This window comes from Podarcis tiliguerta, assembly GCF_965153285.1.
Source record: "Podarcis tiliguerta genome assembly, chromosome: 5".
NCBI classification, from domain to species: Eukaryota; Metazoa; Chordata; class Lepidosauria; order Squamata; family Lacertidae; genus Podarcis; species Podarcis tiliguerta.
The window spans coordinates 41,394,131-41,420,274 of record NC_139538.1 but is presented as its reverse complement, the minus strand read 5'-3'; the positions used below and the strand labels follow the sequence as shown (position 1 = coordinate 41,420,274).

The 26,144-nt window shown below is 45.6% G+C and overlaps 1 protein-coding gene across 2 annotated transcripts; it reads right to left on the bottom strand.

Annotated features, from left to right (window-relative positions):
- Positions 1-596: 596 nt before the first annotated feature.
- On the bottom strand, positions 597-26,088 carry MMS19 (MMS19 homolog, cytosolic iron-sulfur assembly component). 2 transcript variants are annotated; one of them, XM_083443788.1, is made up of 31 exons: positions 25,953-26,088; positions 18,611-18,659; positions 16,313-16,413; positions 15,036-15,121; positions 14,328-14,402; positions 13,255-13,324; positions 13,039-13,167; positions 12,638-12,699; positions 12,389-12,475; positions 10,988-11,062; positions 10,637-10,714; positions 9,930-10,068; positions 9,439-9,593; positions 9,142-9,220; positions 8,155-8,280; positions 7,755-7,836; positions 6,733-6,830; positions 6,262-6,393; positions 5,340-5,495; positions 4,968-5,067; positions 4,490-4,592; positions 4,312-4,389; positions 4,015-4,141; positions 3,763-3,863; positions 3,629-3,685; positions 3,357-3,543; positions 2,842-2,924; positions 2,408-2,572; positions 2,256-2,315; positions 1,998-2,098; positions 597-1,435 (listed from the first exon to the last, which is right to left on the bottom strand). In XM_083443788.1, exons 3-31 carry the CDS (start codon positions 16,383-16,385, stop codon positions 1,408-1,410), a joined length of 2,892 nt encoding a protein of 963 aa, XP_083299914.1. In that variant the 5' UTR covers positions 16,386-16,413; positions 18,611-18,659; positions 25,953-26,088; the 3' UTR covers positions 597-1,407. The 2 variants fall into 2 exon arrangements, with proteins under 2 accessions (XP_083299914.1, XP_083299913.1); XM_083443787.1 differs by lacking the exon at positions 25,953-26,088 and adding an exon at positions 22,930-24,153.
- Positions 26,089-26,144: the final 56 nt, after the last annotated feature.

Below are 26,144 nucleotides of genomic sequence, written 5' to 3'. Positions count from 1 at the left end.
TTTTGTTTGGCTACCTGAAACTCCGCTATGGAGCATGTATGAAAAGCAGCCCTGAGAAGTGTATGTTGAGGGGTTCCATTATAATAGCCATGGGACATATGCCATTAAGCACTGCTTTCTTTGCAGCCATCTACTTAATAAGAGTATTAGGCCTTCAACACAGCCCCAGGCCTCACCATTAATTCAAGTTAAGATGTGGTCAATGGCTAGACCAGTGTTTCTCAAACCTGGATCCCAACTGTTGGTGGACTACAATTCCCATCGCCCCTGATCACTGATCCTGATAGCTAGGGATGATGGGAGTTGTAGTCCAACAACAGGTGGGGACCCAAGTTTGAGAAACACTATTCAAGAGTAGGCACCTTGCCAGCAGAAGTCTTACATCTAGGAAGGGTAAAGCATGGACTCTCTACTACTGAGGCTCAGCTGTTTCCCAGCACGTACAACGCTCTGTCATGGCCAGTCATGTACTTTCATTGATTTTCAAATGCAGTTCTACTATGGTCATTAATGAGGGTTGTCACTGGAAAGACACAGCAGAGGAACTAGGGAGCTGTAACCTTTAATGCCATGTATAAATTTCAGATGGGCAGCAGTGGCACTCTTTAAAAACTTTATTTGTAGAACACTTTCCAAACAAGAAAACTACCACCTCATTGCAGAATGCCACACAGGGGCTCAGGTGGATTTCTGAACTCATTTTACTGCCAAAGGCAGCTGCAGCTTCACCAATTTAATACCAGTGGCTGATAATCAAGAAAGTAAACAACCAGCAGCCTGCACTTACAGAAAAAGGCATACCAGATCAGTCAGTATCTTCCTATGCTAGTTTGCTAGATTTCTCCAGCAGGTATCACATCAGACAGAAGGTTCCTAGACACCTAGGCTCAGCTCTTGCAACTTGTATTCAGAAATATTCTGTATTCAAGTAATTCACTGTTTGATCTTTGCATGAGAGGTGCTAAGTTCATGCAGTAGGCTTTAGTTCTATTAGCACATGAAAAATCTCTCTGTACGCAGACACCATTATGGCAGGAAGGTGGGGAAGCTGGACTTAATAGAAGGTGAAGGCAAGACCCTTATTTCTGCTACTTCCCCACAAGAAGCACTTTTGCCAGAGGCTGTTAGCAAACAAGTTTTTATTCTTCTGGCCCCATACATACATAATATATGGGGCTCCTGCCACCTCCACTCACTACCGCGCTGCAGCAGGAACAGGGGCCGGCTGTTCCTTCCTACTGAACGCTGATGTTGTGGTTAGGAAAGGGCAGTCCACAAAAAAGTCCTCTTCTGCCCAGAGCCTTGCTGCTTTGCATGGAAATCTAGGCCCCAGGACATCAAGGCTGACAGCTTACCAGGTGAGTGGGGGCAGGTGAGATTGTCAGTCAGGATTTGCAGTGTGAACCTTCACCTGGCAGGTGTCCCAAGCAGAAACCTGAAGAAAAAGACCACCGCAGCGGGCTTTAGCAGCAGCAAGGCATGAACAAAATGAACCCTTTTAAAAATTTATTTATAAATAAATAATTACCATTTTCGTTTTTTTTACAAATTTAAACACAACTTTACATCCAAATATCCTTAACTTCCCTTCCCCCTCCTCCCCTCCCTGGTTCATTTTATTAACTCTTTTATGCTACATATTCAATCCCACCCCCCCTCATTTTCCCGGTTTTATATCAAAATATTTCTTACTGCTGAATTTATTCTATTACTGTTAATATTTGAATGTGTTTACATTAATTCAGATATTCTACATTTCTTTTCAAGTCTTCCTTATACTTTTTTTTCATCCTGATTGCTTAGTCAGAACCCAAGTTATTAATCCAAACCTCTACGCTCAATCAAAATGGCTTCATCACATCTGTACAAGGATATGTTAAGCTACCTCCAATTTAATTACAGTGAGTCTCAAGGACAGTCAAGTCGAGCAACTACAGTGTATTTAAGTTGGTACTGTTTTTTCTACGCTGTCCCCCACGAGAAAGAGTCCTGCTCACCATTCTCCTCGTGCTGCCACAGCTTCCTTCCGCACCAGCCGCTTCTTGTCATCCAAGGGTTTGGCCAGGGCTCGAATCACTCGTGGCTTGTAAGGGATCACCTGGTAGCAAGCAGAAGCCACCATCAATGAGGTTCCCACAGTTCCCATGGAGGTCTTAATACCGGTTTGTGCTAGCAACAGGAGACAAGTAGATCTTGGCACAAGTAAGGCAAATGTTGGAGCACCTGGCAAGCTATCGGGCAGATCCATTACTTACCACTGGAGTGGGGAGGGAGACAAGTGCATGGAGGCACTGTAGCGCAGCAATGCGGATTGCCTGCAATAGAAACGGTACATTTAGTCTTCTGCTGACCATCCAGGAGGAAACCGGGAGTACCCAGCTGCATAAAGAGGCTACCCAGCACTCACCATAGCAGGGTTGTCTGTCAGGCTGATAAATTTGCCCACGAGTGTGTCGACGTGCAGGCTCATGACGTGTGGCGCCTCGAGCAACAGGGGCTGTAGGCAGTGCAAAGTTGAGAGCTGCACCGCAAGGTCAGGACACGACAGAGCTTCCAGCAGGAGAGGTAGCAACTGGGGGATAAGAGGGTAGAGACATGGAATCAACAGAATTATAGAGTTGAAAGTGACCCTAAGGATCATTTAGTCCAACTCCCTGCAATGCAGCTGTCCCACACAAGGATTAAGCCTGCCACCTTGGCATCATCAGCACCATGCTCTAACCAACTGAGCTATCCTAGCTGAAAAGGGGGGGGGGGGCATCATTCTTCTCCAAAATACGCCTCACCCACAAAATAGTAAGAGTTCTTAGGGCCTGGTACTTGGCACTGCTGCACACTCACCGTAGGCAGCTCTGTCACTAGCACTGGTTTGGGCAGGTGGTTCAGTATGTGAGACAGGCCTTTCAGGTAATTCGCCTTCACATCTAGGAAGAACAGAAGGGCAAGGCTTAATCCTGTGGCTCCGAGGAGACTCATCCGACCTACAGTGAAGACCACCTCTTGCCAGTAAAGAAAAGCCATTTTTTGTCCCATGTAACAGGCAGAGTAGGTGAGCTCACAGTTTTGAGCTCTCCTGCCCAAAATCATCTCCAGAAACTCCGAGGGGTCCGGGGAAGAGGAAGAAAAAGGCGAGAGGCTCAGACTGCTCCTTTTGTTGTCGAGAGTTCAGAAGCTCCTACTGTCCAAAGAGGGCTACAAAAGGCAGGTCATGCAAGGAGTCCACAATTTCTGCAGACAAAAAAAATGCTAAAATGCTGCAGTAGCGTCCTCATTTCAATTTGACCATTATTCCAACTGTGCTCCTCCTGTTAATTCAGATGCTTTCCGTAAGGAATGGGACAAGAGGAAATTCTTACCAGGAGCTGCTGTGTGGAAACCCTGCACCAACTGCGGCACACACTCTGTGAAGAAGCGCTGGCGGAACATGAGGCGCACCTCAGCGTGGCAGCTCTTGCCCAGCACATCTGGGGAGTCGGCCATGAGCAAGGCAAGGCCATCGCCCACCGCAGGGCCAAGGACCGTGTCCCCCAAAAGCACGAGGAGCTGTAGGGTAAAAGACAGGAGCCATTGAATGTGGTAAGGGCACTGTGGCCTCCCCGAGGGTCCCAGGCCTTTCCCAGAAGCTCACCTTGTCCGTCAGGTGTGTGGTTAGCGGGTGGTAGCGTAGCAACAAAGCCTTGCTCACCTGTAGGGCAAAAAGAAAGGAACATTGAGCTCTGTTTCTGGCAGAGACGGAAGGGATGGGGCATGGCGGAAACTCACCCACAGCAGCAGAGTGAGGGCTTGGCTTTGATGAGGACCCTCATTCAGGCCATGCTCCAACTTGTTCATGGCCAGCTCCAACAGCTCATCTAATTGAGGCCCTGGAAAGGGTAAAGAGACTGACTTTTGTTCTGAGCAACTTCTTGCATCAGTCAAGCAGGGCATCACTTAACACAGCCCAGTTCTGAGGTTTCACAAGCCTCTGAACAACATCCCCAGCCCTTCAGTCCTAGGACAGACTCCATCTGTTACCTGCTGGGTGCTTGTTAACCAGTCCTGCAAAGCATTTGGCAGCAGCTGTGGCAGTGAAAGGGCAGTCACAGGAGCAGCTCAGGGCTAGCAGTTCACGTAGCAGGCGGTCTTGCTGAGGAATTGGAACCTGAAAGGAAGCCAGAGCGTGGGGAGGCATGGAGGCAACAGCAGAGCTTCAAGCTGCCGGTTCCCAGCATCACTTGCCTAGGGATCAGGCACACAAGGCAGGATGGGTAGATCCATTCTCTCAGCCATGAGGCAACCTCCCCCCGCCCCCAAATCTTCCCCAGGACTCACATTCCTTGGCAGGGAGCAGACAAAGGCCATGAGGAGAGCAACAAGCCTTCTCTGGGCTGCCATCAGACACTGCCCATCCTGTAAAGGAAAAGAAATATTGTTTCCACTACTGAAGTCTCTGGCCACATTTCCCCAAACGTAGCAGCAGCAGCAGCAGCACCTCACTCATACAAGATACCTGGAAGGGCTGGAAAGGGCTGGGAAAGGTGATTCCAGGTTGGAAGGAAAGCTCTCCATCCAAGAAGAGGGGAACCACTTTGGAGACACTCTGGGCAGCCTGCCTGCCAGGAAGAAGAAACAAGAACACTGGTTTACAGCACAGAATAATATAACAATTCATTATTTATATGCTGCCCATCTGACTGTGTTGCCCCAGCCACTCTGGGCAGCTTCCAACAAATTTAAACATCAAACATTAAAAACTTCCCTATAAAGGGCCTCCTTCAGGTGTCTTCTAAAAGTCAAGATAGTTGTTTCATTTCCTTGACATTTGACAGTAGTATAAAAACACCAAGGAGGGGCAGGGGAGACTGCCTGCACTTCTGTTTGCGGAGTCATGCTAGAACCTGACCTTATCCAAAAGCACAAAGATTGTGCCTCCCTACTTGTCACTCTGAAGAGACAGAGATCACAGGATGGCAGCAGCTGCTACTCACTCTGGTCTTAAGTGCGTACACGCGCTGCTGATGACCGATACCATGGCTGATAAGGCTTCTTCCTTCAGCAGCACACTGCTTGGCAATGTATGGGAATTCTCTGAAAATAGTCATGAAAAGGGGGGGGGGATAAATGTGAGGGGATGGAGACAGTTCCTGGAATCCCATCAGCTGCCTTTCAGTTTGCCACCTGCGTAATGGACACCTGACAGGGACACTGAGATTGACCCCAAGTGGGTAAAGGCCAGCCCAGCACAAGGGAAAGGTCCCTCCCTTTCTCTCAAGGTTCGACAGTATGCAGAACCCCACCTGAGCTATGGGTGCTGGCCTGGTTCGGGGAGCACAGGGTCTGTGCTCATCTCCCCACCTTACCTTGCATGGCAGCCTTGACTGCTAAGCCCACCAAGCAGGGCACCACAGCCTGGTGGAAGTACCAGTAACTCTGAGCATCTTGCTGGCACTGGAATGCTACCTGCTGCAGACTCTGGCACACAGACACCACAGAGTGGGTATCTGCAGGTATACTCTCTGCAAAATAAAATCAAAAATCAAAAGAGCATTCAGGGTGGAGACTACCAGTTCCAATGTGTTTTTCTTTTAAAAAAAATACTAATACATTATCACCAGGGCCATTTAAAGGCATCACATTGTGTCAGAAATGGGTTATGGGCCAAAGCAGTCAAAGACTGATGGTCCTAGGCTTCCAACAACAAGCTGTACTTCTGTCCCGCTAATGACAGAATTATGGGACTGTAGGCCCCTAAAGGCTACCAAGGCTCAGTGTACAAACAGCTCTCTACTAACCCCATCCATAGGAACAAGGAAGCTCTGCCTTACAAGGAGTCAGGCTCCTGGGTTTACCTAACTCAGAGCTACACTGAGCTACACTGTCTACACTGACTGGCAGTGGCTCTTCAGTGTTTCAGACAGGAAGTCATGGAAACATAAATTGTAGGGTTGGAAGGGACCCTGGGGATCATCCAGTTCAACCCCCTTCAGTGCAGGAATATGCAGCTGTCCCATACAGTGATCAAACCTGCAACCTTGCCATTATCAGCACCACACTTTAACCAACTGAGCTATCCAGTCTTTTCTGGAGATGGCAGGGATTGAACCTGAGGCCTTCTCCATGTTTAGCAGACGCTCTACTACTGAGCTCCAGCCCTTCCCAATCTTACACATCCTATTAATGACACACAGATGCTGAGCCCTTCTGTTATTGCTGTCCCAAGCACTGGGCTAGGTTCCCACTTCCGAAGGATCAATAGTTTATCACATACAATTCTTATACTACCTTGCTGAATCTGCTGGAAGTGCTGCAGGAGGACTGGAACTGTTTCCCTCACTATACTAGGGTGCGTGGACACAGCTGCTAGAGCCTGCAGGCGACGTTCCTGCTGGGATGGATTGCTGTCCTCCTGAAGCTCTGAAACAGCACACAGAACACAATAGCCAGTCAATGAATTTGTCCCTAGGGACAGGGCCATGGAGGTAACACCTTCCACCCCTCCACATGAACAGGATTTGGGAATGGTTGATTCTTGGACCTGGAGCTAACCTATCAGTCTGCCAGTTTGGCCTTACTCACATTCCTCAAGGCACAGAGATCACGCAGATTCAAGTCAAAGCTCCCTGCAACAGCTCTGCCTACAATGCAGCTAGCACTCAGGGATAGACGCAGTGAACTTCTGCACAAATGCTTAGTAAAGGCAGCGTAAGAGAGGACACCCACTTCCCCACAACCCGCCCAACTTGCATGCTGTACCTGATTGCAGCCCTTCTGAGAACTTCTGAACCAAGCACTTGCTGAAGGCTTGTGGATAGAGGGGAGCCAGGCGTCCGGCCGCCTCCATAGCTACCATGCTGCAGGGATAAAGGAGTGTGCAAGGATGGATGAACTTGTTGGCCACTCAATACTGTAAAGCAACTCACAGTTCTTTCCATGGCAATCTAATTTTATAATTGTAATATTGAGCTGTGTGTGCACTACATTTTATAAAAATGTTCCCTTGATTACAAGAGCTCTTTGGACAAGAACGCAGGTTAGACAGCGATGCAGACTGCCCAGGTTTTGTTAAGCTCACTCCGTCCGGGTTCATCTAAGAACTTATCAGAAGAGGGTGGGATTCTCACATCACTATGGAAACTATGAAAAGGTATCACTGGATCTGTTTGGAAACTGTCCTGTGTCTGGCAGGTTTCGATGCAAAGCGCACTGAATAGGAAGTGCAGGCAAGAGGAAAAGAAACAACAGGATTTATGTCTAACCAAGCTAGATAAATGTCTAACCAAGCTAGACATTAAAAAAAAAAAAAGGATTTAGAGAATATTACACTACGAGGGACATTTTTACGGAAGAATGTTTAACTACACTATTGGGTTCAAAATGAAATGAATCTGTGCTAAGAGAATGAAGATATGAGCTCTATTCACACAATAGAACAAAGCATGATAAACCAAAGGATGTTTTAGTACAAAACTTAAGCTTGAACAAAGATCATAAAAGCAGTATTAGTAAAGCCCTTTTCTTAATTAATACACATGCAAACCTTAACAGATCACTGTAAGACAACACCAAACAGAAGCAGAATTTTGGATGAAGAAATGAGTAATTCATGAGACTGTATTAGAAACCTTGTCATTTGCCATTTACAGGTAGTGGACTAAAAGAATGTAAACATCTTCAATATTTAGAAAGAGATAAGCCCAAAGACAATTCTGGGAAGTTCAACAATGCCTGCTGTTTCCCTTGCACCCACAGGGTCCAGCCTTGTTTCCACCCCTCACCTGGTCTGGGAATCGTCCTCATGCAAGATTAACTTTGTAAGGTGATCCACAAACATCTCCACATCTGAGAGGGTCAGGAGCCCTGAAACGGAAGAGAGACTGAAGTTCAAAGCCTTTCCTTTCCCTGGTAGTAACACTCTGCTATCAGTGCCAGTTTTACTATATTGCATTCCACTTCCTAGAGGCTGCCTGCAGCCCATATAGTCCAAGTTATGCAAGGTGGGGTGGGACAGTACCTAATCTGATTCAAGTCCAGCTGTCTGGCTGCGCACACATGATGGAAACAGGTCTGTGTGTACGCTAGATGGATCTGTAAAGGAATGCACACCAAGGGGAAAATCTCTAAACAAGCCGTAATTCTTCCATGACTCCTGGGAGTAACACACAGATCAACACATACCTTGCAGTGATCCTAGAAAGGTCAGAACCCGGATGCCAACCAACTGAAGTTGCACACTGGACTCAGAAAGTGCAGAGAACACCACGGAACACAGGGCATCTTTGAAGCAAAGCAGTGGACTCTTGTCTGCAAGGGAGGGAAACAGGCACACAGGCAGTGTCATGAGACTGACCGTCCTGGGCATGAATCACTAGAAATTACAAGGTCCTTGGTAGGGGCGCTTTAACTTTCTAACCCAGAGTCTGAGAGGATTGTGATCAGAATTTAGATAGTGAAGAATGAGAAACTTCCTAAAATTCTGAGTGGTCAGCAATGGTACCTGGATAAGAAAAAAACACAGATGGATTGCTCATTAAGAGCAGTCATCCACCAAGGTGACTCAACTGCAGTCACCATGTCATCCTGCAAAAAGCATTTCTACTTGGTCACTGAAAGCCATGCTCAAAGAAACTTTGGTTCTGAAATATTTGGCTGGGGTCCCAATTGCATTGCATTTAAAGCACTCTCATGCCACTTTAAACAGTCATGGCTTCGCCCAAAGAATCCCGGTAGTTTGTTAATGGTGCTGAGAATTGTTAGAACAGGGATTGCTTGTTAAACCACTCTGGGAATTGTAGCTCTGTGAGGGGAATACTGATCTCCAAGGTAATATGATACTGCTTTAAATGTGTGCTGTAGTTGGAGCTCAACTCTTGTGTGTACATTTTCTAAGACTTCTCTCACCAACCACAAGGGCTCGAGTTTCTTCTAGGAAGCTAACTCTTTGTTTTTCAATTCTGTTGTCTCCGCATTTCTCTTCTCCCTATTACTGCACCTATCTCACTGCCCGCCCCTCTTCCCAGACAGGCCATTGCTAAATCCCATAGATTAAGGCGACTTTTCTCTGCAAACAACTGCTCTGGGCAAGACAGGAACATTGGAAGCCCAGGATGCTGCAGAAGGGCAGCCTTGCTAGTAGGAAACAAGAAGAATGGAGAACCATCTCACCGTCTTCCTCAGGCCCCCACTGTTGCCGCAGCTCCAAGAAACCAAGCAGCACTTCCAAGATTGTCCTGTGCTGGCTACTCTACAAGAGATCAAAAAGGGCAGAGGATGGGTTGAAGGGACTAAGACACAGAAGGAGAGACAAGATCTGCAGGCCATTGTCCTACATGGAATTTGAGCCCAAGCATATGCCTGGGGCAGGTATATGCCACTAAACGTCCCTTAATATGAGACTGCAGTCACTTAAGCCCCTTTCGCTACTCTCCATCACAAGCATATTCCGCTCCCATTTGTCCTCACCTGCTCATGCTTGGTGTACTGTTCCACCAGCAAGGGAAGTACACTGTATGTGATCCGGTAATAGGCTCGCAAAGAGGCCCCTGCAGCCGCCTGCAAGAGTTTGGCACTCGGCCACACCAGCTTCATGTCAGGCTCACAAAGATGGTGTCTGCAATCTGAAACAGGTAAGAGCGCTTGGGAGAAACAGTATCACTCCCAATGCCACTGCAGAAATCCCAGCAAGAAATAGCACTACTTAATTCCACCAGCTTGCAAACTGCAAACAGTTTCAAAGCTTAGTGGAGAACTTGCTGCCTTCCCACAAGTCAGCTCCAGTTTCCACCCCTTCCCTCCAGTCCTGTAAGCCAAATCATGGCTGCAACAGGATGACGAGATATTTTTCCCTTGGGGAAGTGGTCATTTCCTCCAAGCAGCAGTTTATGAATGAGAAATGGAAGGTCTTTCACAGGACTGGAAAGATGCTAGGAAAGGGATGTTGCTCCAAAGGTTACCTTGCAGAATGCCTGTAAGGAAGGAATCTAAAAGATCCTCATCATCGGAACTGAGCACCAAGCGGGACAGACATGTTGACAGAGCACGCAAAGCAGACAGACCTTCTGCTTCAATCTTCTCGCTTGCTGTCTGGAAGACCTGTTGAGGAGCAGGAGGAGAATCAGCTGTACAGTGCAGACAATCCTGCAGATAATCCAGTCAGTGATCCCGCAATCCAGCAAGTAATCCAGTGATCCAGCCGGGGGGGGGGGAGGGGGTTATTTGCTTCTTTATAGGTCCATCAAATATTACAACAGCCTGATAATTCACTGTAATGAAACTACTGTATTGGTCCGAATGTAAGTCGCACACGAATATAAGCTGCACCTTTAAAATTCAATGGGGGAAAAGGGGGGGGGGAAATACCCGAATATAAGCTGCTCCCTTAAAATTCTGCATGCACTCACACCCATTCTGTTTTACCGTATTTCTGTTTCAGCAGCAATATCGTAAAAGCCAATTTTTGTAAGGTCACGAATGTAAATTTAAACCACACTCTAACTTTTCACGGTCGGAATTTGGGGGAAAAAGTGAGGCTTATATTCAGGCCAATGCAGTATATAATGTTTCAAGCAGTCCCCAGACACAGAGAGCAGGAACAATGTAATGGATGCACTTTCACAGGACACCAGAACCACCTCGCTTTGGGAATCCTCACTCCTCTCACCTCCCTGCGCAGGGATGACCAAAGGCTGGGTAGGAACTCCTTCAGCTCCTTCTCCCCATAGATCATGCAGGCAGCATTCTGCAAAAGAAAGAAAGGTGGGGGCGGGGGGTGGGGAAGGAGAGTAAGACATGAGTCATCTGGGGTGTGCTGTTAATTTGCAGTCAAGATGCTGCATTACCTAGAAGCAGCACCACAGCCGCCGCCACCCCTTAAATCAGCTTGAAGGGCACATAAATCCCAGTGCAGGGGAAAGAGAAAAGTGGATGCTTGCTTTGAGGAAAGCTGCAGGAGCAGAGAGGGCTGCATGGCAACCTACTGCGGAGCCTTGATACCTTTGCTCAGTGCTCTTACCAAGGTTTGCAGGGAGTCCAGCTTGGCACTTTGTACGTCAGAGTCCATTTTCTCAATGAGCAACGGGATCAGGAACTGTAAGGAGAGAAGATCCTGGAAATCTCAATATACTTTGCTCAGCATAATTTGGGGTTATAATATACCTCAGAAGATCGGACCAGCAGGCCTCACAAAACAATGTAAAACCCATATAAAGAGCACAATGCAATACTCCCCCACTGACGCCACCTTGGTGGTGACTGGGTATTTGTGTTAGAATACTGCACAGTCTGCTATCATCTTAGCCATCATTGTAGAGGGCCTAGGTTCACTCATGCAGGCAGGAAGCTACCACTGGTGGTTTTGCTGGCAGTAGCCACTGGAAAGCTCTGAGAGGATCATCAGGCTCTCAGCTGCACCTGCCTGGAGCTAGTGTAGCAAAAAATGAGGAAAAAACACTCCCCACCTTTGCCTGGCAGGGCTTTGAATATGATGCTCAGGTGCTTCAGCTCTGCCCACTGCTGCCTGGCCAGGGTTAAGATTGCTCCAGCAGTTTCATAAATTTCTGACTTTATTCTAATTCTATGAGGGGCAAAATATACCTACCACGGCAGCAATTTGTGTAGCATATGGGCCATTTCAGAGAGCCATTAATCCCAGCTTTTTTAAATAAAAAAAGCAAATATTTATTTATATCTATAAATCAAGCTCTCTGTCCAAAGTCTGATGGTAGTAGCAGTTTGAAAGATCAGTGTTGGGAAATGCAAAAGGACCGGAGAGTAAATTTACTCCCCAACTCATATATCTGCAATAGACTGAAGTCTCAAAGTTAAGGGCAAAATTATCTCTACAATATGCTTGTTCTGGGAATAAATGCATTGGCTTATCCTAATGAAGGTTCTGACAATGTGATGCTCCCATCAAGAGAAGAAGGAATTTTCACCTTGCAACCGCTTTGCCCCTCAAAAATCTTGTCCAGAGCAGCATGAGAGGTGGTGCAAGGGGGAGGGAAGATCTGCAATCAATGTTCCCTTCCCCAACACCTATAGATTCATAGATGGCTTTTTAGGATCCAAATTGTTGTGCACCACTACAGCAACATCTTCTGTAGATGAGGATAAACTATTACAAATGGCTGCATTATGGACCCCAGTAAGGGAAGTTTTTAATGTTTGATGTTTTATTGTGCTTTTAATTCTGTTGGGAGCCGCTCAGAGTGGCTGAGGAAACTCAGCCAGATGGGCAGTGTATGTATGTATGTATGTATGTATGTATGTATTATTATTAGTCTACCCCAACTCTGTCAATGTATTATTGCTCAACATGGTGTATCAGGATGGGAACCAACTCTGCTACAGGTTCTCAGGAAGAACCCACAGGGCACAGAAAACAGACTTCAGCCATGATACACAATGGCCCTACCTCAGCAAAAATGGGAGTGGAGGTCAGCACTGCCCGCAGGCTGATGATCAAGTCTTCTCTCTGGATTCCATGAGGATCATTGGAGGGCTGGAACAGAAGCAAAATCGAATTATTTAGACATGAATGTGCTGAATAAACCCATCTCCATATGGACACCCCCAGTTCCAGGCATTACACAAACTATCCTGCTCCAACACCCATATCCAAGCATTGTGAAGGAGGGAGAAAGCACCAGATTTACTCACTCACAGGGGTAAAGTCGATGGGGAAGTAGCAGGAAGTCACCTCAAACAACTCCTCTGCGAAGGGCCCTGAGAGGTGAAGACAGCAGTATGAGTTCTTTGGGTGACCAAAACAATCAGTCGCAAGTCTGGACATGGACTATTTATTTGCATCCCATTTAGTGCTACCATTCACACAGGCCACAAATTGAGAGAGAGAGAAAGAGAAAGAGAGTGGGTGTGTTCCATGGCCTCAACAGCAGATATAACCTGTGGTTCTATGTTCAATGATTCCAAAGCTATGCACGCTTTAACAAGCTCCCGATACAGCCTGCATCCTCACACACCGCAGGCATGATAAGAAGTTTAACCAACCAACCAACCGCTGCCGACATGGGCTTCCCCACACTGACAAGGACTTGGACATACCCAATGCATAGCCCTTCACAATGATGTCTCGTACAATCTGGAAGGCTATTAACAGGTTGCGTGGGTCCTTCTCTCCATCCATCACCTGGATGAACCCGAAGGTGAAATCGGCACCCAGACCTTTCAGTTCTGCAGGAAAAAGCGTCAGGTAAGGAAATTCCCAGGGTTTTCCAGCAGGGTGTCCGACTCAGCCCCTTCCACAGCCATCCATCTCACCTGCCTCTCGGCTGCTCATGAAGTTAGTAATGATACTGTAGATTGTATGGCGATCCGCTTGCAGCAAAGACTGGAAGATAAGAAAAGCATAGCTGGGAAATAAAGCCGTATTACGTGAACCTGTTCCAAGCCTTAGAGATTTATGTTTTTGTTATGATCCCTCTCCAGTTCATGTTATCATACTCAGGTCCATAGATTTGGGTGCCTAATTTGCCAGAAAGACAATTAAGATACTGCAGGCAAGTCAGAAATTTACACACACCCAGCTGAAGGCCAGGACCTTCCATAACATCCTCTCTACCTTTATTTTTAGTCTTGCTGAGAGTAGCTCCAATTCCCTTAATGTCCCATGTGAAAATCAAGATATACACATTCACACCGGAGCTAGAGGCATTTCACAGCAGAATTTGCATTCATTACCACACACAAAGGATACATGTGTCCACTCCTTTTATATTTAATTACTCAAGGCTCAGAGAAGTTGCCACAATCTCATCTTGTCCACCCACCCAACTACTCTTTCAAATAAGGTTATTAATAAAGGCAGTGGGGAGTTGATAAAGAATGGCAGCTAATATAGTTACTTGCCAAAGGCAACTTAACAAGTCATGATAAATTTGAACCTATATCCAACTCCGGTGCACTATTCCCCCAGGCTGTGTTTCATAGTTTTATTTATTTATTAAAGAACTATTTCTAGCCTGCCTTTCTGGGCAATGGCCATCCAAGATGACTTACAACAATGGCCCATTACAAAATATCAGTAATACAGCCATAAAACCACCAAGTCTCAGATTTTCTAATATCGTTTAGACAGTGTCAAAGAGCAGGGGATATGATTCTCCGAACTTCTGCCATGACCCTGTGCTTCAATTCTCTTGACAGCAAGAAAATATCGATGAGCAGGTCTTAGCCAAGAGAACTACTGTCTATTGTCCACCAAGAGGGACCACAGGAGGTACAGGATACTTCAGGAACTGGTTTAATAATAATAATGAGAACAGATACGCTGAAGCATGGATGTGGAACACAAAGGCAAAACTAGAGAGTCTATCAGGGCTTCTCTGACTTACCTGGACATGAACCTCCTGGAAAATGGCCTTGAGAACAGACACTGCCAAGCCTGGAGCCAACGCCACACACATACTCTAGAGACAAGGAAAGTAATGGTAACAACTCAGTACCCATCCTCATGTAACAATGGCTACCAGTTAGCATGCTTAAGGCCTCAGACTGCCATGTATGGCATATTATCGGTCAGTGCAATGGAAACAAACAAAAGGAGCCCATCATTTAATCAGTGTGACAGTGACCCAATCATTAAGAGAGAAAGGGGGGAAATTCACTGTTAACTAATCCCTATAAATCCCAAGTAGATTCAGAAAAGATTCTTTCTACACCAGCACCTACTACCTTAATCAGCCTGTCTTGTAGCAGCTTTCACTGGTCTCAGTTAAATGAGCCAGAGCTGTCAATCTGCTATCCTCGGGGCACCCCAATTTTCTACCACTGAGCAGATGAATAGAGAGTGTCCCCAGTTTTGCCACAGATTGCTGTCGCTAGATTATTTCTGCAAGGCTTCTTATGAAAATTATTTGGTTTTTTGCAATAATCTTATCAGGTGATCCATTCTGTATTTCTGTTTCTTTAATATATTTTGCTCCAATTTTATTGTGTTATGATGTTTTGGTTTTAACCAAGATCTAGGGCACCACATACATATACTTTTATATTAAGTTGCATGAATAAACGAGAATGACTATCATGAAAACAATTCTCACCAGAGCTTTGAGTCCCTGCAGCACAGAAGAAATGACCAGGTGATGATCTTTCAGCCGGTTCTCATAGAACAAGACCAGGTGGGACACTGGAACAGACAAGCATTATCAGAAACTAGGGCTATGGTGGTAGGTGGGCTTAGCTAACACAAATAGAGATATCCATGGGGCAAATTGGAATCCACATCAGCCTCAGCAGATTTGAAAGGATGAAGGAAAATGCAGAATCATTACAGGTCACTTGGCAATACAGGCATTCTCCCCCTACTCTTGGCTCCTCAGACCTATTTAAAAAAATTCATCTGATGACCGATAAGTGGTTGCACACAAGCATAAAATGTCTAACACTATGACCAAAGAAACAGCAAGAGGACATTCTGAAAGGGAAACTGCAAGGTAACTGAACACTTAAGATCTCCCATCTCATAGGACATTCTGTGGTGCAGAACCATAGATCAGACCACCACTAATCATGTGTTCTTGGGACTGCAGATATTATGATGATGATGATGATGATTATTGAAAGTTAACAATGACTATGCTACCCACATAGCTCTGGACCACAGCATGGTAAGGAGGTTCCTGTGAAGCCACTCAGGCACTGCTAAGGCTCTGAAACTAGCTTATACAGTAGTACCTCGGGTTACATACGCTTCAGGTTACATACGCTTCGGGTTACAGATTCCGCTAACCCAAAAATATTACCTCGGGTTAAGAACTTTGCTTCAGGATGAGAACAGAAATTGTGCTCCAGCGGCACAGGAGCAGCAAGAGGCCCCATTAGCTAAAGTGGTGCTTCAGGTTAAGAACAGTTTCAGGTTAAGGATGGACCTCCGGAACGAATTAAATACGTAACCAGAGGTACCACTGTACACATTTGGGAAAACTCAGGCAGGAGTCTCAGTATTCCAGGAGAGTCATACCATTAAGTCAAACCCTCCCTCTCTGTGTCACCCTAAAATCCATAATCCTCTTGAAAGTACAAAATACGTTACTCCTTACTGCTTCGGTAAGGCATTGCCTTCCATCTTCACTCTCTTCCAAACATTTAACTGCTTTCTAACAGAAAGTTAGAGCTTTCAATAAACCTGAGTTCACCCCAGTTACTCAGCAAAGAAGCATATGGCTTGTCAAAAACCACTGAGTCATTGAATCCTGCCTGCCTAGCCTCCTGCTGCTAATCACTACCTCGGGCATGGTCCCTTGAATGCTGAGGCCAGCTCCTGAAGCAGCACTCTCCATGGTTGCAAAAGAGTGAGGACTGAGCCCATATGTCCTACCTTCCCGCTCTTGAAGGAGTGAGTAGCATTGCAGGAGGACTTCAGAAAGCATTTGGATGCCCTGTGCACGCATTCGAGGATCTGCATTCTTAAGAGGAGACCTGTATTTATAGACACAAAATGAAGATTTTACAGGCCATAGAAGGAAGAGAAGAGAGTGAAATATATTGTTTTAGCGAGTTTGTTTTGGGGAGGGGGGCAAAGAGATACAATATTCTGATTTAATTTGACAATTCGGTTAAGTGATCAGTTTCTCTTCCTTTTGTTCAGGGCTTCAAAAATTATGGGCCAACATAAAAGTAATTAGGAGAAAGGCTGTAGCTCGGTGGAAGAGCACTTGCTGTGCAAGCAGAAAGTCCCAGGTTCGATCCCCAGCTTCTCCAGGTAAGGCTGGGAAAAACTCCCTGCCTGAAACCCCAGAAAGCCAATGCAAGTCACTGTCAACAATACTGGGCTAGATGGACCAATGATCTGACTCTGCCCAAGGCAGATTCCTATGTCCCTACATTATGTGTTTGGCTTCCTCCCTTTTGTCCAGGACATCATGATTTATTGACTGGTTTGGGCTAGTTTAGCTTTAGGGAAATGGAGCCTAGGCCCCACCAGGCTCACATGCTCCATCATCCGACCATCGTCTGGGCAACAGGAGTTCAGAAGCTTTGGCTTCTCTTCTTGATTAACTACAAGCTTGCTGCATCACTTAAACCTTGACAATCTGTGGTTAATCTTCACTGTGAGAAGTGGAAACAAGCCAGGTTCAAATCACAGTTAATGAAGTTGGCTTGTTTTCACTAACCATTAAGATTAACTACAGTTTTGGGTTCACATGACATGCTAAACCATGATTAATCTAAAACTGAAGTGAAAGTTTTCAATCAAGTGGTGACTGTGCTGAATGAGGCATGGCGGGCAGGTAGTGTGAAGTCTGTGGGGAGGCTAGGCTCAATCTAAATTGATTTGCTTATTTATTCTTAATTTGTACTTATAGCCCACTCTTCACCAAATCACCCCAAAAGTATCTCAATTAAAGCAATATCTGAATGCAACCTATGACTTGGATTTTGTAGCCAACCACTTTGTCATGGTAGCCTGTGCTGATGTCTAACCCTGCCGCAATATGCTCAGCATCAGCTACTGGCACATTACTGTCGATGGAAGACTGCTATACAGTTTAAGGTAGGGATCAGGAACCTGCAGCCTTCTAGTTGTTCTAAGACCTCAGCGCCTACCAATCTCAGCCAGGATGGGCCATGGTCGGGGATGATGAAGACTGCTGTGGTCCAACAACACAGGAGAGTCAAAGGCTCCCTATGCCTGGTTTAAATTCCAAGGAATTCAAGGTTGGTGGGAACCACAATAATGAACCCAAAGCACAAATTAGATTAATGGTTAAAATGCTTCTGCACTATCTGAGATATATACACAAAAAACAACGTTTGCAGTTGTTTAAAGAACACTGATGTGTCAATATATTCTTCTTTGCTCTGTTCTGGTCCACCACAGAGGTGCTCTTTACTCGACAGACTGCTTCCTTGCAATGAGCAATGACTACATCTGGCAGTCTGACCATCAGGATAAGAAAGGGAGTTTTCATTTTTCCCTTTCAGGCTGATTCCCACCAGAGCAATATACTCATATTAGGAATGTGAAGGGAGTGTGGCGGGAGAGCATTTGAGAGAATAACTACTTGTCTAGTAAATTTGTGGTCAAGGTAAAATTTAACCAATGATTTCCTGGCTTGCAATCCAAATTTAACCTCTATGCTATTGAGAGGAGGGCTCATCACCACCATTTAACACAGCCACCAGCCTAGGCCAAACATCTCCCCATAAGAGTACCCTGCAGTTTATCTGGTTGGCTAAATGGAGGTGCTAGCAACTGCTCTGCCAACAATATGTACACCTAACTGCCATGGAGGCACTCTCCTCCCAGATTGCAAGGGAAATACTGGGAAGACCTGAAAGCATGTAGTCCAAAACCTTGAGTTATGCAATGCAGCTGAAATTCATCCCAATGTCAGGGTAGCAAAATGCTGCACATTATCACCACCAAACCCATAATGCTATTCCAAAGTTTCAGGATACCCTAATCATGTAAGTCATCTTATGACTTATGGAATTCCATTTTATGAATGGAATTTTGCCCAGCATGGACAAAGGGCATCCATCAGGCAGGCATTAAGCACTGAAAAACAGAATTCTAATGTTGTTGCAGTAGTGCAAAGAATCATCCTGGACACTGGCATACATACCTCCCAGAGCAGTGAGCTCTTACTTACTTACTTACTTACTTACTTACCCCAAGTTTTCAACAACATCCAAGATGGTGCAGGTCCCAGCTTTTACTCCTAAGAAAAAGGAAGTATCAAAAGGTTAAATCACGATAGGTAGATAGTTACACCGAGCTAAGCAGCGCTTCTTAAAACAAATTTAGACATGGGAATCCATGTTTCAGGTACAGTGCAACTTGCCTTTCTTGTTTGCACAGCTCAGAGGCAGAGCACATCATCTGCATACAGAAGGTCCCAAATTTCCTTCCAGGCATATCCAGTTAAATGGACCTTTTGCTTGTATGGAGCAATGGCTCAATTGGTATAAGGCAGTTTCTTATACTTCTTATCACAAATTGAAAAGCATTTAATCTACAGGAAAAGGAGTGGGAAGATGCATTTGCCTCCACATCTCTGCTTCCCCACTACTGTGCTCTTCCCCCACCACACACAAGAAACACCGTGCTAGTCTGTCTGTCCTAGTCTTTTGAAAATGGAAGGGTTAGCTAAGATTCCTTGCAGTGCTTCTTCCAGCCAGGAAAATGATAGCCAAGAAGCATACTGCCTCTCTAGGCTAGCGGTAGACAACCATGTGGTCTCCAAATGTTCTAGACTAAAATTCCCATCACCCCTAACCATTAGGCATGCTGGATGGGACAGATGGAATCCAGAAATTTTAGGAAGTGTCAGGGTGCCTACCCCTGCTCTAGGCCCTTAGCGAGACAGGCAACCTTTCCCAACTATTTGTAAAGAGGTCTAATTGCAAAAGTGAGTGGCAAAGGAACATCAGTTCTCAAGCTAGTACTGACACATCTCTGAGATACTGTGCAGTTCAGTTAATTAATATGCCTTGGACCAAGTAAGACTTAATTAAGCAGGTGCCCATACAGCTACTTAAAAGCTTATCGAGTGCTACAGAAATCACAAAGACAGCATACAGAAGCAGAGCAACAAGTGCTGGCAGTGAGCAAGGCACAGTTGAGTAGGTTGGCTTTTCATCTGGGGATGGTGCATTCTCCAGGGAAAGTAGCCTGCCACATCACTATTCAAACAACCTCTTACACAAGCAAAAATGCATGTGTTTGTATATACCTGTTTGAAAGACTGGGATACACAGGTGACTCAAGGCAAACATTGCTTAACCCTGTCCCCAACCCTAAACAGTGGCATAATACACTTTCTTTTTACACCAGAGGAAAAAGCCCCGGTCAGCTTCTGTCCTAATCAACCTTGTGATTAGCAGTTCATGGGTAGCTGCCCTCCTTTGCTCAATTCACTTGAGCACTTACCTGCATTCCCAGTGACAAAGAGGAAAGGGCACCTGTCATTATACTGCACTGTGTTGCTGCATCCCTGCTGGCAACTCCAAACATGAGGACTTTGCATCCCTGCAGGAGTCCAGGAGCAGTGAGTTGGCTGCATCGGGACAGCCCTTATTGCAAAGGGTTGTAATGAGCCTGAAAAGGCAGTAGCTGCTTGGGTCTGTGGAGCTGTATCTTTGCCACTTGAGTGCTCACTTAAGGACAACAGCTGCTTGACCTCAGATTATGGCTGTGATGATAAACACACTTATTAGAAAGTTAACCCAAAGAGTCCAATGAGACTCATTTCTGAGTAAGTTTGCTTAAAATTACACTATATAGCCAATACATTTTATATCTAAAGCTTCCCAAAATTTCAAATGACTTTAGTCATCTGCTTCCCTAGTGACATTATGTATGTATGTATGTATGTATGTATGTATCTCTGGGCCATTTGCCTATGTTGCACAGACAGCTTAATTTGTAGAGTTGCACAATACATTTTAAATGATGCAAAATTTCATCCAGATGCAGAATATTTATTTATTTCATAACATTTATATACCACTTGATGGCAGAAAAATCTCAAAGTGGTTTACAAAAAGAAGTTCTACCACTGAAATTTAAACTGCCACCCACATTTTGATGTCTAAATTGAATTTTGAAAACTTATTTTAAGTTATTCCAAAGTTCAAGTTCAGAAACTGCAAATCAAGAAGCCACTGGCAACCATCGCATCCCTGCTGAGCAGTTCTCAAATCACCTCATTAGCAGTGGGGAGAGCTGTCCAGCAGCCTCCTTCATTTTCCCTAGATAAAGGCATGAAACAACCTGTCGCTTGAAAATACTATCTCTCTTAGAATTAGAATGGGGAGGTGGGAGGAGACAGCATGGGAGTACAGAATCTCTTCAATCAAGTTTGGCACAACTTGTTAAAACAGCTGATAGAGTACTGAAAGAGCAGCGTGAATGAACCAATTATAAATCCTGCATTCTATTCTTTTTATCAGCATCTCACTCTCAAGAGTACAAGGCGTACTAATTAAAGAGCTGCAAGATTTATTTTCTTAGGAAGCCGTTCTGAAAGCCAGGAGAACCATATTTCCAAGAACACCTCTATACTTGAAGGCTGGTCCAGAACCTAATTTGGAGAGCCTGTGTTGCTTAAAAGGAAGGTTGTTTAAAAGTTACTGCACTCCTGTCCTCTTCTCAGCTGTATCTGGGGCAAGTTCAGGTGTGTTAACTATGTTCAGTATATCATTATTCCCATTAGTAAAGGTGGTGTCCTGTATGCATACACATTGGATGCCACAATGAGCTCAAAGAGAAGGCAGTGACAGGTTCTTATATACTGGGGGACCCTGAGATATGCAAGACAATATTGGGTTTGTCTTTAAAGATCCTCAGCTCTTCCAAAACACCAGCAGGGTTCAAGGGCTGCACATGCACACTGCCCTCATGCTGCTCTGCAACACTGGCAACAGAAAGCAGCACACAGAAACACAATGCCCATAGCCTCTGGAGTTAGGAGTTAACTGAAGATCTATCTGTGCAAGCATCATTTCCTGGTTCATGAAGTTGGAATAAATAGTACAAACATCTAAATGCAGATGACATCTACATGTGGATGTCATCTCATTTACACAGTCCCTGATCCAGTGAGAGTTAGAGATATCCATGTGGATCATTGTTTCCATACACAGATCTCCTTAGTTAGGTCAGGATGAGGAAGCATGGTTGATTGACAAGAGAAAAGTTTAAAACTTCACTCTTTGTGCTTCCATCTTCTTCCATTTCCATGAATGTTTTTCAGAAGGCCACAGTGAGTATTTAAATAAAAACAATATGTTTAGTTTGTTTTTTGGTTCCTATTTATATTACATGCCTTACCATAAATTATCAAATGTTGTTGCAGGTCTACACTTGCAATACCTATTATGAACCTCACCAACGCTGCTAAAGTTTGCAGCATTGGCAAAAGCTGTAGCTGTGCTACAAACAGCCTTACAACTACTACTTACCCCTCAGAAATCTAGGAGTCCTGAGTTCCAAAACTCAGAGTTATACGGGTTAACTTGCCTTCATGTGGAAACATGGTAAAGCAGCTCTTCATACAGCTGCAGCTACATCATGATGAATTCCTAAGTGGCTATTACACCACAAATAGTCATCTGAATTATGATAAACCACCTATATTTTCTTATAAAACGTTAAGTAAACAAGCCAGTGTTTCCAGGAAGAAAAGTATGCCTCTTCATGATGATGGAAACTCAAGAACACTTCAAAATCCTTTAGCAGTCTTTAAATGATTCGTTCTTCTCTTGTATTTTTAAGGTAGCCTGGGTGATTAAGGGTTAGGTTTCCCTATCTTTTCATAGTTTTACAGTACAGGCAAAGGAAATAGATTAATGAATGGTAGAAAAGAACAGGTCTAAGAAACAGGAAATTATATTGCGTATGCCCAGGTCGGGCTCTCTGTTGATCTGATCCCCTGGAAAAGTACATTCCTGCAAACACACATATGGTTTGATCTCTAGTCAGCCTTGCCCACAGCAGCCTCCTCATACCCAACCTCAACACACGCGTCCAGCTCATTATCGTCTCTGAAATAATCTTCAGGAGGCGAAACAGCTCGTTACTTTGCCCCTAATTAATGCCGTGCGTCACACTGCCTCGCCCGATCAACACCCTGCATGCGCCCACCGTTACCGCATGTCCGACTAGCCCTAATGCCAGTACGCCTTATCCCGATGTGGGTGGATGGAATGAAGTTAGGCAGAGGCACTCTGCACACGCCCAGAGAATCTCGTTTGCATTCCTTTACACACTCCCCCGAATGAATTCCGACAGTGAATTCCGATCCTGAGCACAGATCCAACTGGGCGATCTTTCTCCCTGACACCTAAGCTCACCTCCTCCTCCGTCCCCGCAGACCACCCCTCGAACCGCCGTTTCGGTTCCCCTCTCGTCCCGCCCGCGGCACTGCCGGAGCCCTCCGCCTGCTCCCCGGTACCGGCCTCTGCCCCCCGCCCCATCCCCACACGCACCTTCCGCCGCCTCTCTGGCCGCGCCTTCCCGCTCCCAGCCCGGCAACAGGGACGCGTCCGCCCCCACGTCCACCTCAGCCCCTCCGGCCGCCATGATTAAGCGGAGAATAGCAAGGCAGGCGAGAAGCGCACAACGCGCGTGCGCGTCCCCTCTGTCACGTGTGAAAACGACAGGGGCAAAGTGGGCATCACGTGGCAAGAGGCCACTCCAGCAACGGGCGCAGTTCGCGGGGAGGGCCGTGGAAGGGCAGGGGCGCAGCCCGAAGGGAGGCCTGTCAGAGGTCAGGGCGGGAGCCTTAGGCCCGGGTCACGAAAGGGGTGGGTTTTGCTTTGCGTTAAGAGGGCGCGCAACACGCGGGAAGCGCAGAAGTGAAGCTGGATGCGGCTTCACACAACCATCCCTCCGATGCGAACAGGCTTCCACGTGCTCGAAGGAGAGGGGGAGGAGAGCGCTGCGTTGCGTCTGCTGGAGACGTAGAGGCTCTTCATTCTCGGAATGCCATCCCCGGATATACAAAGAATGCCGCACGCACTTTTATGATTTTGTTATTAGAAACGGCGGCTTAGTGCCAAGATGCAGAATTGTTTTCCATTTGCCTAAAAAAAGGCCTAAAAATACCAGGCAAGCGGGCAAAACACGTGCATCCAAGGAAGGAAACACTCAGACCTTTGGTTTCTGTGAGGAAATCGTTTTAGCCGTCCACGCTCCAAGTATAAATTATGGCAGCGGTTCTCACATGTATCCGCCCACCTACCCGCGAACTGCAATGCACTTGGAGGAGGAGGAGGAATGCAGTGATCAGGACAGGGATCATTGTGGTTTGGTGTTAGTGGTGGAATTCATAGATCTCAGCATCCCGCTCCACCTATTTATCTTTCAGAAATCTGCTGTCTTGGCTGGTTATCATGGCCACCTTCATAAAGAAGTCCCATTTCCAGTGCTAAAGAATGAACAATTACCGTACATTTTCAGTACATTTAACGCTTACAGTGTGCAAATGGTTAGGGTATTTTTCAGTATGATAAATATGCACATCTAATCTTTTCCCCTGAGCAAAGGTCAGAGAAGGCTTGCCCTCTGAACTATTGCAAAGCACCAACACTAATGTTGTCTTGGCATTTACTAAAAACTAATTAATTTTCTCAGGCCTTTGTTGGCTATTTATATATGTTGGTTTTATTTTTTTAAGTTATGTCTGCCCTGGCCTATCAACTGCTGCTTTATTTTATACTGTAATGTATTTTTCATGCATTTTTTTTAAAATGTACACCATCTTGTGGTTTCAAATTAAAAACAGCATGTAAAGATTTTAAATAAATAAGGACATTTGTTGCTTTTAAAATGCATTATCCTTTTCTACAACAAAACAGTGCTTATTGCCTAGCAAATGTATTCTGCATCAGGGCAACACTATTCCTATAGTTATGATGGTGCTATGATTTAAGTGCTCAAGTTTTCAAAAAGCAAAACTCTGCATGCTCTTTTATTTCTTTTTAGTATCTGGATTAACAAAGTTTTCTCTCTCTTGCTTCAACATCATAGCAGTTGTAAGGCACTGATGACAGTTGGGGTGAGAAGAGGCATGTTAATTGTGTACTTCAACTGAGGTATACACATAACTATCTAAACCACACACACAACTCACACATATTTCAGAAAGGTAATTAAGTCCAAAAGGTCTAAAATTACCTAGCTGCACCACTCGCCAACGCAGTGTTACCTTCAAAGGAAGAGTTATAAGATAAGAGATATAATGGAAGAAGTAGGATAGGTATGACATATCCAACACTCTTGATGGGACTAACAGCCTGAAAAAGCGACACCTGGATTTGAATGTGTATAACCGCATTTGGGCTTGGCCAGAATGGTAATTGACACCAGAGATCAGAACAAAATCCTGAACCTGCCAAGTCCTCTCTTCATAGCATCCAGCATTATTATGTAACCACGGTCAGCTTTCCCAGTGGACACCTCTGCCGCACTAAGCTGGCTTCCCAGTGATAATCAAGGCCTAAGACTGACAGGTCAGAGAGAGCATTAGTTTGATCATCACTCCTCAAAAGCAGATACACAGAACCTCTTCGCTGCCAGGCTGTAGCTATCTAAATTGTTCAACTAATACTGTACTAAATTATCGTTAATATGTACATCAATATAACACGCTGCTTTATAGAGTAATAAAAGTAAAGGCTTGACCAAAGTATTTCTCCAGCCCCATCATAGTAAATTGAGGGCTGCGGGTTGAAAAGCTTCATGAAAAAGGCAGGTCTTTTTAAAAACAAAAACAAAAAAACAAGGGATTGGAAGGAAGGAAGGTGGCTCCCTTTCATGTTTTGAAAGGGAATCTTATGCACCCAGGGCAAAGGCAAGGCTCTTCCACTGCCCATAGGGTAGACTGCCATGTCAGTCTTGCTAAATTCAACTCCCATTCAGTACAACAATAACATTGCCTGTTACAGATTATTGCTGGGCAAGCTGGCTCCTCTGCAAGGTAACAGGATTTTGGGATGCCAACCCCAGCAGGGCCGTCCAACTGCTCTGGCATTTGTTGGCATATAAAGAGCCAGCCTTTGCAAATTATTATTATTAATTTCATTTCTATACCGCTTTATATTTTAAAGAAAAATCTCAAAGCGGTTTACAGACTATCAAAGCATCAATAAAACAATAAAGTCTAATATAGAGTATACAGTCAAAGCAACGTAATTAACAGAAAACTAAAATATTATCTTAAAAGATTTCAAAATAAAACATTACAAAGCCCTAAATTGGGCCTGGAGGTCGCGCCTCGTGAGAGTTTTAGGAGGCGACTAAGGAGCAAGTGAGCGGGGGGCGACGGCTAGCAGCCGCCCGCTACGAGCCCAGGCCAGCTCCCGCTGTCGGGGGCGCTGGCCCTGCTCGCTTTCTCCCGCCCCCGCCCCCTGCAGAGTGGTAGCCCGGGTCACGGACGATCCTCTTCCTGGGGCTGGCAGAGAGAGGGCGGAGTGGAGGCCGGGCTCCTGCCGCCGAGTCACATGCTCACCTGGAGAAGGAGGAGGAGCGCGAAGTGTCTCCCAGGGCCGGGGGATCCTCCCCGGCTCAGATCCCCAGCTCTTCGCGGAGTAGCGGCTGCAGCGACGGCGGCGACGGCGGAGGCAGGCATTGGAGCCGCTGGGCCGGCCTGGGCTGGATCCAACCTGAGAGGGCAGCAGACCTTAATCGGCGCCTCCCGTTC